Source organism: Calidris pugnax, unplaced genomic scaffold (genome assembly GCF_001431845.1).
Source record: "Calidris pugnax isolate Ruff unplaced genomic scaffold, ASM143184v1 scaffold32, whole genome shotgun sequence".
NCBI lineage: Eukaryota > Metazoa > Chordata > Aves > Charadriiformes > Scolopacidae > Calidris > Calidris pugnax.
In genome coordinates, this window is record NW_015090783.1 from 3,722,625 (window position 1) to 3,742,298 (window position 19,674).

Consider the following 19,674-nt stretch of genomic DNA (forward strand, 5'->3'; position numbering starts at 1 on the left):
GGGCACAGCGCTTTGAAGTGGCTATCCTTTTCCAGAGCGCAACCTGCAACGCATCTGAGTATTTCAAAGCCTTGACTTCAAGCAAATCAAAACACGAACTAGTAAATTGACAAACATCTTTGAAATGTATTGTATCTGACAGAGCTTTTGTTTCTTAAATCACAGAATCACAGATCACCATGGTTGGAAGGGACCTCTGAGATCATCAAGTCCAACCTCAAAAAAAACCACCCCAAAACCAAAAAAAACCACCAACAACAAAAAAACCAACCAAACAAAAAAATAAAACCAACAACAAAAAAATAAAACCAACAACAAAACAAAAACCACAACACCCCACCACATCACACCCACCCACAAAACAATAATCTTGGGCACTAGAGCATGCCCTGAAGAGCCGTGTCTACATGTTGGCTACATGTCTACACGTATAAGTAGGTACATATTAAGACAACTCATTCACACTGCAGAAAACACACTAGAGTGATTCATGGTATAGATATGTAAAGCTTATTAAGATATCTTGATTTATTTCACTTTATGTATACAAATAAAAGAGAAGGACTAAGAGGGATCAGAAATACTCGTGGATTAATTGTTCCAAAGGTTAGTCATATATGTAAATACTATAATATATACACATGAAAAATGCTTTATAAGACACAGGCATTATTGGTTTATAGACTGCTATTGCAATAGAATCTAGAGATCATAATTAGTACATCATGGTCCTTCCCAAGAGTATGTAGTCTTAGGTTATAATACTTGGATAAAACAAAGAAGCAAAGAGAAGAAATAGTACAGATGAAAAAAATACTGCCAGGGATTTCAGTACGTGTTTGCTGTATCAAAACAAATACTTAGTCATGGCTCTGTTCAAATTCTGCTCACATTTGCTTTCAGCAAATGATAAAGTTGTATTTGCATTTTATGTCTCTGGAAGCTAATAGTCCCCAATGTTATTGGTAATTTGAATATTTACTACAAGTATGGACATCTTGAAAATCTGATCATTGAAATATAGTTATCACAGTTTTGGAATTTAAAAAAAATAAGGATCATGACATCATTATTTATGTGTAAAAGCACCAGTATTTCGCCTCAGAATAGATACCAGATTTGTGGGTGCTCAAAAACAAAATTAGTTCAAAAACAAGTGGAGAAATTCAGGGGAGAGAAGTCCATCAAAGACAAAGATACAATTGTTGGCTCAGGAATTATCTGAGCTTTGTATCTTCAGAGCCTGGGAAAGGACTGTCACTGCACACTTGCCCTCTTGTGCTATTCCTAAGGCATCCGGTTTTGGCCACTGTCAGAAACAAGCTAGGTCAACCTTTGGGCTGGCTCAGTTATCACTAGTATTATTATAGAGATTCTTAGTACATTGAGGAAAAAAGATGAGATTCTTCAAAAATTTCAGTTATTGAAAATTCTGGAAAAACTTTAGCATGAATATAGAGCAATTTTTTTCTATACATGCAGAAAATTAAATTGCATGTAGCTAATGTCATGACTTCTAAAGTTGGCGTGTCAGGTGAAGTCTTCGCAATCAGAAATTAAAATGTTTAAAAGATTCACAGATCTTTATATGCTTTTTATCCGATGTCCCATTTTAAATGAGAAGCCCTTTACCTTGTAGTAACTTTTCTGGACCTGTTTCCATGAAGCTTCTCACTGATAAATTTGCGAAGGGACAAGTCAGAGGAAAGATGCTTCCCTTTCACTAAACTGTCTGTGAACAAAGCCAGACAATAAATACTGAAAAATGAGTTAGCCACATGCCACAATGGCATTTTGTCTCCATTGTTACCAAAATTTACCTCATTTCAGTAGCAGTGTTGAAGGGTAGGACAGAAGGCCACATATTTAATCCCTTTGGTATCAGTGACTTAAATAAAAAAATAATAAATAACTAAATAAATTTAAAAGCTGTATCTTCAAATCTAGAACTCAAGGCTATGTACCCATGGCACCCCAAATTTTTGATCCATGCAACAGAAACATATTGTGTTCATTGCCTACATTCAAAATAACTAGGAAAGATCGCAGTGACTAGGGGAGCTGGTTCCTTTTGTAAATAATAGTATCTTGTGATCTTAAGTCCTTGTGAAAAACTTTTATCAGCCAAAAAGATGACAATGCCAGGCAGTATGGTAGAAAAATACATTTCAGATGTACTGAACATAAACCCATGCCATGCTGTCTGCATGCAGCACAAATGAATAACAGTAAAAGATACAAGTTATATCTCTATTTCAAGGATAAATGCTGACACTGAAGTATAATAAAATCACTTTAAATGGCAATACTCCTAACTGCTAAACAAAGCACGGAAGACAGAAGAGAGATGATAATGCACCCAGGTACAAGGATGGGATAAAATGGAATGCTGAACATTTTTTCACCCTATTCCTTTATGTGACTTCAGATCTCTTGCAGAATTTGGGGTGCAACACTCTCCCTTTCTTTCTGTTGGAATCTTGTTTACGTGGGACAATACAGAATGCAATTTCGGTATGCACACTTGCAGTCAACTGGCCACAATCACATTCCAAGGATTTAAAATTCTGTATTTAAAGAAAATAAGTTAAGAAAAGTGTAATTCTGAATAATTACAAATAATTGAATAAAGATGCATACATTAAATGAGAAAGCTGTTTATTCACCTAGTCCTATTAATTTTAAAGAATGGTAGAATATATATGTAGGTTTTTTCCTATATGTGTGCATGCACTTGATGAAACTATTTGGTGTCATTACCCCATCGTATATATAAAGACATTGAGGGATAGAGTAGACAACTTGTTTAAGGTCACACTGAAAGACAGTCATTTGTATGATAAAGTGCCAAGGATAACAATACATGGCAAACTAAAACAGAGAACAAGTTAAATGGGCCTTCAAGTAGCAGACATAGGCAGTGCTAAATGATCACATCGAAAACCACTTACATGTATCAAGGACAATCTATGTTTCTGGCAAAATTACAGAGTAGTGGTCAAAGGCTAGTTTTCATTACAGAGTGATTAAAATCAAGATTACAGGCTACAATGTCTATTATACTCACTTAGGCCATGAGTGCTAAACTGCTGGCAACATCACAATCCCAACATCTGTTTTCTAAAGTTCTATCAGATCATTCCTTCTGATACACTTTTCCATCAACAAAATACAAATTGTACAAAATACCTCAATGCCTGCACACAGGTTGGAAAGTTGCGCTAGCAATTGCTATCTGCATATAGCGATGTGAGATTTGATTTGACAGAATTTTTTTTCTGCTTTCATTTTTTAGCATTGGGTCAGTGAATTGGCATGTGACTTCAGCACTGTGGTTGGCAAACCATAAAGCAGGGGTTACGAGAGACCTCAGTGCAGGTTGCATTTTCAGTACAGTACTTTAGAAAATTTTAGGAGGCTGACTGATCCTAAGTCGTCGACTTTGGCCCACAGTCACTCTATGTGTTTCTGATCATGTTACTTATTTCCTTACACTTACTGCAGGGAATATGCTACATGTAAGACTGAAAATTTCAGCTTTTCTTTTTAAAAGTCACAAGAGCCCATAAAGACTTCAGAACTTAAATTCCTGAGATTCTGTCAGAGAAACAGTTGTATAAATACATTAGAAGTATGTGTTACTGAAATATTTACTACAAGTAGAAAACAAAAAAACCCATGATAAAATCTACGCAAAATAAAGTTACATACTACTCAAAATTAAGTTCAGACTATTAATTCCCTATTGAAGACAAATACCTTGACACATCATTACTAGGATGTGCTGAAGCCTAGGTCTAAGCTAGTGGCAAAAACCACTGGAAACAAAAATACCTAACCAATTCTCCTTACTCACTTGAGTAACCCTTTGACAAAATAAGACCTGGACTTGGGGATGAAATTTCCATAAACTTTAGTGAGAATGGAATGGAACTCTTAGGACTAAGTTCATATCCATTCACGCTATATAGTTTGTGCAAATTAACCTGCTTACTTCAACTAGATAATAGAGAGTTGCATAATAATCAACATGAATAAAATGTCAGAATCTAACTTCAAACATACAAACCCACTCTAGAGCAATAAAACATTCTAAAAATCCAAACAGATTCAGGATTTCATGTGATTTAACATATACAGAATGCCTTCACTTACATGTTCAGTGACATAATTTGGACTGTATCAAAGGCAGATAATGACATTTTCTATATTTTTTAATCTCAGTGTTATGGTTTTCTTTTCAGGACTCCATATATACTCTCCCTTGCCTTCAAACACCTCCCTTCTCTGTTGTTGTGCTTGGTCTTAATTGTACTGTTGTTATAAATTGCTCACAGCAACGCATACTTTCATTATAAATACATCAAGAAATAAATTAAGACAGGCTCTTTGAATTTGAGTGTGATTTGTGTATTTAACTCCTTTGATTTCCTTTGAAAATGCTAGCTTAAACAAATTATCTTAGGCATAGCTTCTACTGAAATATTGTACCTACAATTACAAGAAATCAAATTTTAGAGGAATAAGAATGGCTGTATCGAACCTATCCTAGACTTCTTTACCACATTTATCACCTTGTTCTCTGACTTCTACCTCTTATCCTCTGCCAATGGGTTCTATGTGCAACTTCCAAAACTTTCTTCAGAGTATGTTATGCAAATAGCATATACACTCCAGTTAGGATTTGATAAACAGGACATATCCTATTTGTCAGTATTTCCAAATAATCTCATGCCCCATCTAATTTACATCATATTGAAATTTTCTTCACAATTCAAAGAAGACAAATGCTGTTAGTTTATGAATGATGATAGGATTGGGTTTTGGTCCCTTAGTAAAAGTTGCCTAGGAACAAAATAGCAATTGTCTTCTCTGTATCCGCTTTCTCTCCAAATCAGTTGAACTGTATACATATATTATCTACAAATTCAAGTGCAAGATATAAATGTTTGTTAGCTGCTGTATTTTACTGTTGACTGCTGGATTCCTATATTTAAACTCATCTAACAAGTATTTGCAATGTCTAGCAGAATTGACAATCAAGCAGAAGAGACTAAAGCTGTTACACATTTTTGAATGAGTTTTTCACTGAGAAATGTTTCTTTACATTTTTGTGAGAAAAAATGTTAAAATTGCATCCATATGATACCCTCTTTATGCTTTTTCCACATTTGAATTAGCTGCTACTGACAATAAAATCATGTAAATCATGACAGTACAAAGCATACTCCTGAAAAGTTCTCTGCAGTTCCTCATCAGAAATCTCCATGTTAAGGTAGTCTTTCTTGACTTGGTTTATCAAACTGCGAATAGTGTCTTGTATGAACAATAGGCTTTTTGGAATCAGGAAAAATATGTTTTACTCATTTTATTTAGGGTAATATCTAACGGTAAACTTTGACACCTGTTTCAGTGTTGTTCAGTTTCAGTTGACCACAGATGAAGAGAACCTCACTGATTTTGGTTGATTAGCCAGCCATAGACTACTGTGAGTATTTGCCTGAAGGATCAAAGCCTAATTTCTCAGGATAAAAGCAGCAGGTTGTAAAAAAAAAAAAAAAAACAAACCCAAACCATTTTAAGGCATTGTTTTGTCATAGAGTGGGGGGGTGTTGTTTCCCTCCTTAGGTGATTTTTTTTTACTCAATGCTTCTTATGCTAAATACTTCAAATACTCAATACTTCCTACTTAATTGTATCTTACTTGCTATATGCTACAGCTGTAGCAAAAATTATTACAATTTGTTTACTGTTGGGCTAAAAAAATTTCCATTTTTTTGCCACAAGAAAGAGGAAGATATGCCAGCTGAAGTTATCCGGGATATCCAAGATAAAGCATCAAATTAAAGGAATAAAAATATGGCCTGTGAATTATGTTTAGAAGATAGAACTGAAGAGATGTGCAGAAGGAAAAGCAAAAACCAAGAGGATGAGGAGGCAACGACAGGGCTGGAGCTGGGTGAGATCCAGGTGGGTCAAGTTGCTCTCTTTGTTTTAGGGCTTGCCTTGGGATTCTCTCTCTTTGGAGGGAAGCATAAGTGCACGATAAAGACCCTTTTCTTTTGGTTTTCTATTTTTAATACGTGTTGCTTTACAGCAGGACTTGAGAAAACAGGAGTGCAGAGATGGGGTGGGGTGGTCGGTGATGGTCCCTCATGTCGGAGGGGAATTTCTACACTCCCTGGGCGCAGCCGCGCCCGAGCTCCCTTGGCTCCTGTGCCCCCTCCCTCATGGCCACCCGCGGCCCCCAGCCTGGCCAGCTCGCGCCTCCCCTCTCCTGCCATGGCAGCTGGGCAAAAGTCTTTCCTCCCTTCGCAGCCCGGGCTCCCTGAGCCGCCGTCTCACCTCATCCGCCTCCTCCCGCGGGGGGAACTCAGCACCGGGGGGACCGACACCGGGCGCAGCCCCCCCTCCTTTACCCCGCCGGGTGCCGGGCAGCCCTCCCCTCAGCCGCCGCCCCGGGGGTCTCCTTCCCCTCAGAGCCTCCCGCCTCGCGCTGAGGGCGGCCGTAGGTAGGGCTCCCCCCGCCCCCCTCCCCCGCCGCGAGCGCCAACGGCCGCCGGCTCGAGCCCAACGGTCTCCCCCCTCCCATCTCCCCCCACTCCCTCCCTCCTCTGAGGGAAAAGTGTGTCTGCGCGCGGCTGCCGGCGGCCCCGCGATAAAGGCAGGGGAAGCCGGGTCGGCCGGAGCCGCAGCGGAGGGCGCTCGGGTTTAGCGGGGGAGAGAGCCAGCCAGCGGCCGGGGGGGACGACCGAGCCCCGCCGGCTCCCGGGTCCGGGACCTTCCCCGCCCTTTGCTCGCCCGCTTGAAAAGTTTTGCCCGGGGAGCGGCGGCGGTGCCGGGGCGCCCGTCAACCTCCGTCCGCCATGGGCGCTGCCCGCCGGCGCTAACGGGAGGACGTGAGGCTGAGGGGAAGGAGCGGAGCCGGCAATGGGCAGCAGCCCGCCGCGGGGCTGAGCGGCGCTCCGGAGCGAGGTGTGCCGGCCGGGCTCGGCGATGGAGCGCCCGCAGCGTGCGGCGGGCGGGGAGAGCTAGCGGCGTCGGCGGAGCCTCCCGGAGCCGCGCCCGGGACGTGTCCCCGTCTCCTCGGCATGGCGGGGGCTGCCCCCGGCGGCGGGCCCCGCTGCCCGGCTGTCAGCCTGCTCCTCGGAGCCCTGCTCTGCGGAGGTAAGCGGGGAGGCACTTGTCGCCGGGCGCTGGCGGGGCTGCGGGGGGAGCCGGCTGGTCCTCTCTCCTGGAGGCACCAGTTGATCGCCTGCAGACGGTGCTGGGCTGGTTTGCAGCGACTTGAACTCCTTCCGAAGCAAGCGTCTTGTTTTCTGCCGTAGCAGCTTGCTGACTAATTTAGTCCTTGTTTTTCCCCTTGCTCTTTCTTACCTTATCCTCTAAATTCTGTCTCTTTCTGCTCTGTTAAAATCTCACACCTCCCCCCCCCCTTTTTTTTTTTTTCTGTCTTGCTTGTTTCAATGGTAGGAAAGCTTGCATCTGACTAAAATGAGAAAGTTTTCTTTCTCTCTGCCTCGACGATGATGGTGTTTACAAATGCATCTAAATTATTGCGTTGTGCTAAGGGGATCATCTCTGCAGGAGAGGGTGTCCTAGTCCCAGCTTGGAGCAGAGTATGGGCAGCAATGAAAGCTATAGGAGTCACCAGGGAGTGCAATGTTAGTGTTTTTAAATTATATTGGAGTTGTGCAGTGGTAGCTCTAGAGCTGGATAGAAGCCTTATTACCTGGACTGGACAAGATGCTTGTTGCCTTGATTAAAGGGATAGTTGAGGAACAGGTTTGTCTTAGCATAGAGGTCATTTGGATGATCTGCTGTTTTTTCTCATTGATGAACTTACGTGATCAGAGTCCCTTTGACAAAGGCAAATCGTCTCTGAAGTGATTCACGAATGCAAATTGTGCATGATCCAAACAGGGGTTTCTGTGCAGAATAGTAGGTGACTGCCATGTCTCAACACTTCTTGTTTTCTTGCTCAGACTGTGATAGTTGTGGATGTTTTCTAAAAACGTATCCTTCTCCTTGTTTGTGGGGAGACAGACAGAAACTTGTTAAGCTCTCTGCAATTCATGTTCTTGTTGCCATCCCTACAAATAAAAAAATAATTTTGCCTTTTGTCCTGTTGGTATTAGTGGTGCTGTTTGACTGACATAAGATTACTAGCAAAAGACTCCTGTTTGGTTTGGACCAGTCCTGCCAACCTCTCTCCCAGGGTAGTTCATTGTAGAGGCATCTGTGAGATACACGGAAGTATCTCAAGGCTAAAGCAAAGGTGGGATCAGTAGGAATTTATAAAGGGACTTCTCCCACCCTGATCGGTAGGGAAAATAAAGTACTTGGCAGAAAATTGTATGGCCTCTTAATGCCGGTCATTTTAATATAGTACATTAAAATTAATGGACATCCCAGTGACTCGACACGCTCTGAAAGTGCTGATGTGAAGAATCTAAAATACAGGTTTCTGTTTTGATTGCTGCAGCCTGGAGCTGAGAGTTATATTAGCCTAATGCTCACCTTCAGAGACTGCACGAGATTAAGACTTGTAAAGAGGCTCTGGCATTTTTCTGGGGCAGTGTGTCTCTTCTGCCATGCAGCTTTGACAGTCACAAATGCATCCTCTCCAATAAGTGTCTGCATTAAACTTAATATATTTAGGCACTGATATATGGGCATTTTCTGTCTGAAAATATTTTCTTAAGACAAATAAGTAGGTTTTGCTTCTTAAAGGTAGGAGAAAGTGCTACAGTGAGAGGTTATAAACAACCCAACCTCGTTAAGCTGTTTTTCTCTCTGCTGGAACCTGGGTCAGGGTTGACTCAGCCATGCTGTAAAAAAGTCAGTAGTGGTGCCACAGCTACCCACTGCGAGCAGCAGCTGCTGGGGGTTTCTGGGCTGTGCTCTTCAAGAATAAAAGAGAGAATATTACTTTTCTTCAGGGAAGAAAAGCAGAGCTTCTGAGCAGGGAATTTGCCTCTTGGCATTGCTGGGCACAGTATGATTTAGAAAAGAGCCGGTTAATTAAACTTATTAAATAAGGTGTTTGTATGGTTTCATTGTGAGGCCTTAACAAGCATTTCATTTGCACTCCCCTTGTGTATTTGCACTCTCTTTGTTGGCGTGTTAGGATAGTGATTGTTCTTGAGAGCTAAAGTCCAACTAAATGAAAGTCACTTTATAGCTCACAAGCGAAAACGTTTGTAAATGTGCTGAGAAACTTACTATTATAGACAAGTTGTCATTTGCTATTTAAAGAGCTATATTTACTTCTCTGAACTCATTAGCATCTCCTATCAGGCCTGAATTTCTAAGAAAATTCTCCTGAAATGTTGCCTTAGGCTTCAGCATGCCATTATGCTGTGGTTATTATCTGGCCAATGATGTTAATTCATTCAAACTCAAGAAAGAAGCCTGGCATTTAATTTAAGCCATGCCTCTAGTTAGACCAGGATGTATAAAAAGTCAGTGTGTAAAAGTATTCTTGCATTTAGGTACGGGCACATGTTTTACATACCATTTATTGGATGCCTGCTCCCTAGGTGGAGAGTATGTGTGTGAAATCATATTTACATAAGTAAATCCCAAGTGTATATATATTCCTTTCAGGAAATGACCTCTTTTCAGCAAAGTGCTAATGCATGTGCTTAAGCCTCTTTATAGCCAATAGGAGGTATTCATGAGCTTGAAGTAAGATTATTATTTTTTTAAATTGTTTTCTTGAATCGGAGCATAAATGTGAATACAAGCGTACAGTTTTACATTGTGATGCATAGATAAGTGGGAAGCCTCAATTTCCTATTAGCTGTGAACAAGAATCATAGAAACTGGAAATACAGAATCTTCTAAGTCCTAAAACAGGATTTAAGGATGCACAGCTAGAGGATTGATTGATTTACACAAGAGAAGTATTTAACATGAGCAAATGTTAAAGGTGCATGGAGTTACCACAATTTTAGGTACTTAAGTAGTGTTTGAACACAGATACAGACACAGTTGTGCATGTATAGGTTCATATAGCACCTCCTTTGGTTCTGCTCTACTTTATACCGCCGCAATGCAATATGTCTTTTTTTAGTTATTGAGGCTCTTTATTTTGAATAGTGTTTCATTCTGACTTTAAATTATTCAAGCACAGTGAGGTATTTTTATATCTTATTTTGAAAGTTCTGTAGCATGGCATAGCCTAGTGTTATGGAAAACTTCCTAATTTTTTTTTTCTTCTTAATTTCATCGTGTTAGTGCTAGCTAAGAGCACAGCAGGGACTTGCATTATGTTAAATTATAACTGCATGCAGTTTTAGAAGTTGCTAATCTCTCTATTGGATATAACACTTTCAAAATGAAGACAGTGTTATTAATATTCCAATTTACTTTGTTTTCATATTTGGTAGTGGATCTTAAAGTTTATTAGACACTGTCCTTGCCTAGTAAAATACTCTTGAATTGGGGAACTCAGTTTTTGTATGAAATGAAGTAATAAACAGCACATCATTATGTTTTCTTAAATGGCTAAATATTAGTAAGTATTGACAAACTGTGTTCATTGAGGAAAAAGGATGGGGAGTTTATTGAGAATTGGGATTTAGTTCTGTGGTTTTCTTTTCAAACTCTACTGACAAAGCAGTAGTTCAGCACCACTGGAAAGGTGGTTTGTAAGGAATAGCAAGAAACTCTATGAATAATGGGAAATTTGCTAGAAGTGTTGGTATACAGACTTTCCTGGGTAGAGTTTTCAAGGTAGTGGTCTTTTGCAGTAAATCTCTCTGAGCTGTTATTCGTAACTGTGGTTAGGGTCATGCCTATTCAAGACAGTTAGTCAAGAGACAAATAAGTAAATGAAAGTTTGAAATGTTCCGAGTAAGATCATGCCATTGAAGAGGTGTCAGAGATTTGTTGTGCTGAATCCAATTTTCTTCAAGGCTTTGGTAAGCCTTTGATTTACTCATATGCTGCAAGTTTGTGCTGTCAGACTGAGATTTTGGCAGCAGGTCACATCTGGCAGGCTCCACAAGATGTGTCCTAGCTGTTTTGAGAGAGACAAAAAGCATATTATGATAAAAGATGTAAAAGTGAAATGGCAACAAGCTGAAAGAACTTAAGTGTGTAAAGATAGTAATTGAAAATCATCTAATATGGATGTTAAAAAAGCTAAAATGAGAATGTAAGAAAATGCAAACACATATTGTGGGTGACATAAAATAATACTTGTCCATCCATTCAAAGGAGACACTTACTGTGTACTCGGTAGATTTGATACTAAAGAGGAAAGTGGATTTAGTGAAAGGAAAGCTGTGTAGCAAGAATCAGACCTTGCCTCTGTGTCAGGAATACCACTGTCTTGCTGTTTTCATCAGTCATTTTCTTCATTCTCTCCCTGTCTCTCATCCACTGTGATTGTCATTTCATTGGTGAAAGGCAATCCTGGTTTGGCCACCTTGTCCAGTGGGACCTTTTTATTTGCTTAATATCTAAACTCTACAGTGATACAAATACAGGTATATACAATATTTTATGATGCTATAAGGTTTTAACTTAAGGTGTTTGGCTGAAATTTGAGTGCTGTGTTCTTCATAGTGATAAGCAATAACTTTCTGGCCAGAAAACTTGCTTTTGTCTAGTTCAAACTCTTGTCCTGACTTGCTCTTACAGGCCTGAGTCCTTTATATTTAATTCAGTCTTCCTTACAGACTCAGTACCCTAGCAAAACAGTTTCACAGTGTTCAGCTCTTCAAGCAGTTGTACTGTTTTGTGTTCTGTGGACTGGCTCAGGCTCTAGTGACAGATGTGACCCCTTTGAAACAGGGACGGACAAATGGTGCATTGAAAGTTCATAGCTTCTGCAGTCTCCTCACTTAGAGGTATCTGGTAAAAGCCTGCGGATGCATCTAGCTTTGGAAATAATTTCAGTCCAGTAGTGCCTGTGTCTGTTTTAGTTAGCAAATGGAAATGCTCTCTCTTTATCTATTTGTTCACATTTTTTTGGGTCAATACACAGCCTCAGGTCACCATTTTTCTTTTCAACTGTATCTAGTGAAATGGCCCAGTGAGTCTGCTCTTCTATTTTCTTTGCTATTCTAAAGCATATTAATCTGTTGAGCTTGAATTCCATAAACAAAGTGTCATCCCCATCACTAAAATTACAGGCATCTTTGCAGCACTGGTCAATTAGGTGAACTTTTCTTTAGGGAAGTACGTCTTGACTAAGTGGTTCTTTGCCACTACACTTAAGAAATGTGCTAATGTCTTACTGTTGCATCACTGACATCTTGGGTCAGTAACTTTGAGCTTGGAGACAACCTTTTCTGGCACTTCTTTTGCTTGAATAAAACAGATCATACTAATCATAGTTCCACTGTCATTATCAAAAGCATTCTCTTACAACTGTGCAGTTTTAACAGCTTGACAGATATAAACAGCTAGACAAGCCTCCTTAAGTGGACACTTCTTTTATTGTATACTGCAGTAAGAATTTGATCTGATTTTGCCATCCGCTGGTGTTAAAAGTGTTGTGTGTAAGGTCAAACACTTTTTTTGTTAACTCTTTTTTTTCTTGTGTAATAGAAATATATATAATACAAAATTTTCTATTTTTTCTACAACTGTTATAAGGTTTCTCTAATTTTGTAGAAGGATAATGTGAAATTAATGTTTTTATCATAAATGTATTAATGTCTGTTGCTACCAGAATTTCTGTGTTTGGTGCTGTGTAGCTACATGTTCTTCTGCAGGATCATGAAACAAACCTGCTGCAAGGGGAGTTAAGTGAATTGCCCCTTTCAATATGATGCAAAAAGCAAATGCTAAGCCCAAAACAGTGGTTAGGAATTTGACATTTATATGAAAATTTTGAAGTTAAGTAGAAATGTAAAGGGTGGGACGCTTGCTTAATTGTGAAAAAAGACTTTGAAAAAATGTTTGTACTTTTGGCTTGGAAAAAAAAGACTTAGTGGTCTCCTGAGCACATGTGAAAGTCTGTTTCTGTGTGTGTGAAGAGGAAATCTTAAGTAAATAAAAGGTAAGCTGATATTCCATGATACTGATGAGGTGGTTGGCCCCAGATTCTGCTGGTCAACTGCAAAGTACAATAGGTTTTGAAATGTATCTACCAATGTTTCTAATGTTGTATTACTGCTGTAATTGCTGTATTTTTCTGCTTGATAAATTTTTTCAACTGAGCAGTTCTTCATTGAAAAATATTTTTGAAACTGATATAATTTACAAAACAGTTTACTTTAAAAATTGTGCTTGCATCTAAAATTTACTAAATAATGTAGTATTTTTTATTTCATCATTTTGACTTCTAGTAAATGCAATTAAATACAAACTGATAATAGCATAGTGATCTATAGAGCATGTCATTATTATTTTTCTGTAATATTGTCTTGATGGTAAAAAATGAACCTCCTCTTTGTAAGTGATATGAAAAGATTTGTCATTGCAAATGACTTTGGAGAAGCATTTTGACTTTACGTAACAACTTTTCTTCTAATTGAGAATGAAAGTTAACTTCAAAATGTTAGTTTCTGTCCTTGTGAAATTCCATTTTCCAACCAGTTGTCTTGCCTGAGGGTGCAGTTCCTTACCAGCTTGAGCCAATGTAAACTGATGCTGCCAGGTTTCTGCCCTCTCCCAAACTGAGCAACCCTCTTTTTGTGCCAACTCTGGCATGCCTCTAATTCCTCTGTAAGCTGCTTCAGGGAGATAAAGCACATAAAATACCTTCTTTTTTTCTTTTTTCCTTTTTTTTTTTTTTTTTTTTTTTAACAAAAGAATAAAGTTTGCCTAGAAGTAGAAAAAATGTTATAACAAGGGGTGGTTTAGAAAATACCTTTTTTTTTTCTTTTTTTTTTTTTTTTTTTTTTTTTTTTTATAAAGGGTAAGTTTGTATCACCTTGGGATCAGTTTACTGCTTGTATAAGCAAAAAAGAGGATGGGCCCAGTGGGGGAAGGACAGCTTAAACGAGTACTGCAGCCTTGCGCTTGCAGTGGTATGGCTTTAATTTCTTCGTGGGACACTGTAGTTTAAAAAAAGAAAAAAATTGTTATGGGAGCTGCTTACAGTATATATCCAATTCAGGATATTAAACACTGGGAGGTTAGGGAATGCGAGAGGCAAATGATGCAGCTTTGATTTCTGTATTGGATGTTTTTTCTCATTTTGCTGATTCTGTATCATTTTGATCAAATGGAAGTCAGACTTAAGGTATCGCCATTCCTCATGCGGGTAGAATGCCTCTTTTGATGCTTAAGACAAAACTATTTTCCTAAACTCAAACTGAGGCAAATATACACCATCACCACCCCCTCAACAGAAAAAAAGCCCAAACTCCTGACTTTCCTTGCACAGGACTGGTAGGACTGCTTCGTATTAGAATTGCCATTAAAAGAGTTTGGTTTTAGTTTCTTATGAATTCCCCAACTATTAACTGTTTCAGCTGAAATGTGCCACGCCAAGCATCTGCCTCAGATTGAATACTTTTTTTTTTTTCTTTTCCAAAACTTCAGCCAAGAGTTCAGTGGTTTACAAGAACAGAGCTAGTGGAGGAGAGGGAAACTGGATTTTCCTTTGTTTAAAAATAGTTGCTGACCTCTTCTTTGAGAAGCAGTGATACCCTGATAAAACTTGCCAAAGGGAGACTTGTGAGATTGCTGAGAAAACAGTCCAGGGTTGATTTGATGTGATGTCAAGTTAGCAACATTTGAAAGAATGAATTCGCTTATGACAAGGAAAGACTCGATGTGTCCTTACAGCTAAATTAGATGAAAATTGCTATGCACCGGGCATATACCGTAGCAGGTGAGCTCTACTTTCCTTGCAATTACAGATCTTCACTGCAGAAGACTGACCTGGACAAAGAGTAAGAGCTGTGGATAGAGACAGTGTCCATGCTTTTGCTCTCTATCCTCCATCCCCTTTCCTAGCTGCAGGGGGGATTTCTGGAAGACGAAACTGCCTTATTGGAGTAAAGACAGGACAAAGCTGGAGCTTAAGGTGGGGAGTGAAATCGGCAGAAGGAGAATAGTGCAGGAAAGTGTAGCATGAATGTTGTCAGAGACAAGAATCGGTTTGGGAACAGGTAAGAGGGAGACTCAGGCTTTCTGGGTAAGGAGGAAGAAGACGAAATGGGGGAAGAATGACTATGGAAGGTGGCGTAGAGGAAAAAGTGTGGATGAGGGTTTGCAGAAAGATGAGAACCTTGGGAGAGAAACACTGAGGAAAGGTCAAGGTTGTGTAAGGGAACATCTCATGAAGCTGGGGCTAGAACTGCAGTGATAAAATGAGCAGAAATATATTGAGGGGCATATACGGATTTTGGTCATATATTGATGGAAAAAGGGGTTCAGGCTTGAACAAAAACTGTATAGAAATACATAGCTACTGGAGTATGTTTTTTTTTTTTTAAATTAAATTAATCATTAATTCCTGATTTTAATTCTCGTTGTCTGCAGCTGAATTACTCTGTCAGTCATTGTACAATGCCATTAGACTTGTGGTGAGGCAGCGAAACCTAACTGAGCAGTGGCCTGAAGTTTGTTACATGTTCTGTTCTCCAGTATTTGTTCAGTTGGTGGTGTCTATGTGCTGGTGGACAAAGTAATTACGCTTTATCCATCACCATTCTTTTAAACACGATTCATTTTTGCACAACTTGATGGTTTTTTCTTTTTCATTTCATATCTCTGTAGAAAGAGCCAGAATATTTGTTTCTGCTCTGTAGAATCAAATGACCTATTACTCTGCTGGCATGAAATAAAGAGTAGCAAATTCAATAACTATCTACTGTGGATAAGGTAATATAGTATTGATTTCTCAGTATCTGTTAATTTTTGATGATCTGAACATCAGGAAGAGGGAGAATGAATTTGGCTGCCCCTTAGTGAGGGTGGGTACCTGCTTGTGAATAGTATTAGCCTGAAAACTCATGACAGTTTTGGGTTTGCAACAGATTTATGTAAAAACTTGTAGAGGAACAATTTGTATTACACTTCGTCATGCTTCCTAGTAACTTTAGGTTGTCATTTCTCACATTTTCACATTTTTAATGATGATTTTAATTTAGAATTTCTTTCTTATCTGCTTTGCTCTTCTTGTGTGTACTTGAAACTTGATGATGTGTTTCGAAGCTCTGGGTGTGCTCCGTTGAACTGTTTAGATGGAAAAGAGATGCTTCTCTTTGTGTGTAGCTGTAATTTGGAATTTGGATTTGAGTCATACGGAGCATGGGTAGCACAACTAGAAGCAGCTCCACACTTTCTGGACACAGCATCTGTGCTACAGAATGCTTGTTCAGTGAATTTCTACATGACATGCTTTGGCACCCAATAGCCAAAGGGAGCTGCACATGCTTAACAGAAGTGTAAAGTCTGCACCTCTTTGAAAAGCTGATGTGACATTATGTGAGTTTGTGAGTATTCTTGAATGGGTCTCTTATGTCTTATCTTGGTATATCTTTATTGTATATTTTCAGATCTTAGTCTTTTAGATGACAAAGCTTACTATTAAAAAAAATAAATTGTGTTTTATTTGGAAGAGTGAATAATAGTTATAGTTTCCATCTTCTATAGGTGTTCAAGAAGACAGTCTTTTATGAGAGATGCTATTAAGCTCATACTGTTTTAAATGCCTTTGCGCTTCATAATCATCCCATTGACAATTTCAGAAGGTGATCTGTTAAAAGAATTCAGAAATAGAGAACTCTCTCCCCATATATTTGTTTAACATGTCCTCTTGTCATTCCATCTCAATGAGAAAAGTGATTTTTTTAATGGGTAAGGCAAGAAATTGTAAGTAGGGTTCCCTGTTTTCTTTAATTCTCTCTCCAGCTGTACGTGCAAATGTGAATGCTCAGGTAACCTCTCAGTTTTAATATGTTCATCTGTAAAATGGGAATGACTATAGCACTTCATGACCTTTTTGTTATCATAATGTGGGTAGAAAAAGTATTTTTGTCTTTGGGGTAAAATTGCAAGTTCTTTTCACAATAACATCTGCAACTGATTAGATAATAATGTGAATTATTACCATTTCATTTTTACCCAGGGAGAAGACCACTCTGATACCAGACCAGTATTGCATGATGGTATTCTGCAGTTCACTGGAGATGCACATTAGTTGTATTCCATATTGATTCCTTAAGCTAATGTGTTGTGTTTCAGAGTGTCAGCAAACTAGTAGAAGGAATATTTCCAATTGTGTGTGACATAATGGAATTAGTATATTCTCTTTTTTCTTTTGGAGTATCACAAGCAGTCTGGAGATGAAAGGAGGGTGCTGACTGGTCTTGAAAGACAAATGCTGATCTGGAAACACCTGTAGTGCAATGTCCATCTGGAAGGTCTTGCTTTATTACATTGTACAGTATTCAAAGAACCATGGTGTTGCCTTGGCTATTTCACGCATTAAAGTTGGATATCGCTATATTTCAGGCTCAAAGCTTCACAAGTCCTCAAAGCTTCCGGCTTCCATTGAACTTTAGTCTTGGTTCTGAAAATTCATTTAGAATGAAATTAGCTGTAGTGATGAAACTGTGGCACTTTAAATAGGAATCATCAGATGACATTTAAATGCAATCATGTAGTGCAGTAATGTCAGAACTGATTTGAGGTAAAAATCATGCCTTTAGGCAGTATTGTTTAGGAAAGTCACAAAATGCAAATAGTTTATTTGAAGAGTACTTATATTATTTAGGTTTGTTTTATTTGGGGAGAGGAAAAGGATTCTCTTTTGTCAGTATAGCACAGATGTGTAAAGTTGGAGTTGAATCTACAGTTCTGAGTGCCTATAAAATTTTTGATCCTTACCTAGACCCTGAAATAAATCTTTTAACTTTGTATATTGAATCAAACTAAGAGTGGTCCAAACCCGCTTAAACTTTAGAAATATTCTGACCTTTTTTTGTACTTTATGGCTCTTGTGCCTACTCTCTTCATTTCTCATCTAGTAAGAGTATGTCAAATTGAAGCCTTGGGTCACCAGTGCTTATTAGTTTCCCTTGACTTTTTGTAGTTCATTGTTTTATGACCGTAGACTTTTCTGAAATCGAAGATTAGATTTTAGCATTAGAACCTGTACGTGAATAACTGCCAAGACACTGTCATAAGCTGTTAGCTGATCAAGTTCTAGCTGTTCCCTAAGGAAGCAAATTCTGCTCTTTGGGCACTCTGTCATGCCCTACCTATTGCAAGTGAATTCGTGGTACTACTTATTTCTTGCCATTCATCAAGATTTCTACCCACATATATATCGCTCTATATATACCTAACAACTCATGGTTGCTTGATAGACTGTCTTCAGTCTACTTTATTTTACTGTGCCATTTCCCTTCCTATAAAGGGAACCCGATTTGATGCAGAGGACATTCAAAGGCAAAATAGTTTTGCACAAATTCTTCTTCTACTCTGTGTTCCTCTCATCACAGAAGAGTAAGAAATGCTTCCAGTGTGTGGTTCAGACTCATGTGGTGTTTTGACTCCAAAAGGGCCTTTATTCTTCCATGATCAAAGTCTTGAACGAGTAAGGTCCAGGTTTAGATGCCTCAGTTACGTAGGATGAATCTGGGCTATGTGATTGAAGTTGCACACATACAACAGAAAATCCCCCAAACTTGAAAAATAATGTAACACGCCAGTTAGTATTTCTGTGTGTTAAATTATAAAGGATGTAGCTGGAAAACTCCCTTTTCTAGTACCTGTGCTCTGTGGATTTGGTTATCCAAACCTGTTATTCTAATATATATGTCATCCAGCCTTCTACCCTCTTAGAAAGTCAGTTGTGGGTTGCCAGCCTATGATTTGGTTAATTTCTAATAATCTTTGAAGAAATGTACTAGGGCTTATATTGAAATTTAAATTCTATACTAACATGTCACAGAAGTAAATAGCACTCTACATAAGTACAGACCCCCTGCATGCCTTGCAATTTTGAGTTTGTCTCACGAGAATTCAGATTTTAGCTCCTCTTAACTGAAAATGAAATCAAACAGTGTGAGCTTTTGGGAAACTGTTTTGAAGAAACAGAAAATCCGAACCACATGGTATACTCACAATGTGAAAGACTTAGTGAATAAATCTTTCTTCATTGGAAAAATGAACTCTAGTGGGTTTACTAAGCAACATTTCAAAGCAGTTTGAGATGAAAGGTCTGTGGTCTAATTCATTGCATATGTGATATTTCCTGCTGAATTAATGTTATGCAGTAAAATTGGGGGTTTGTGTTTTGGTTTTGCTTTTTTTTGTTGTTTGTGTGAATTGATAGTGTAAAAAATGAGTCTAATCACAGTTTTCTATCTAAAAAGTGGCAGATATCTGTATATCAGAAAATAGCATCTAGATTAACTGTTAAAATTTTTTCACTATACACTTTTCACCCCTTTAAAATGTGACTTTCTCAAGCTGTAACAGTTTTAGCTGAAGTTTTCCATGCTACATATTTTCTGACTGATTTGGGAAAGTTTCTGTGAAGTGGTTTAGTTGTTTCTGAAAACAAAGCCAGCTAGAAATCCTGAGTTCTAGCCAGCTAGAATCATTTCCATGAGCAGCACTAGTTGGGTCAAATCCTGTAATTTTCAGTGTTAGAGGCAAAGATAGATGGTGTTTTCCTTAATCTCTCTTTCTGAAGTGATGATGATGTATGAATGCTAGCATTCATTTTTACTAAGTAAGATTCATGAC

At 38.7% G+C, this 19,674-nt stretch overlaps 1 protein-coding gene across 1 annotated transcript in view; it reads left to right on the forward strand.

The window, feature by feature from the left end:
* Positions 1–6,652: 6,652 nt before the first annotated feature.
* LOC106899280 (transmembrane protein 132C-like) overlaps positions 6,653–19,674 on the forward strand; it is a 60,272-nt gene continuing 47,250 nt past the window's right edge. Inside the window, exon 1 of the mRNA XM_014961038.1 lies at positions 6,653–7,167. Within this exon, the coding sequence (XP_014816524.1) occupies positions 7,092–7,167 (76 nt within the window). The 5' untranslated portion in view covers positions 6,653–7,091. The remainder of the gene's footprint in view (positions 7,168–19,674) is intronic.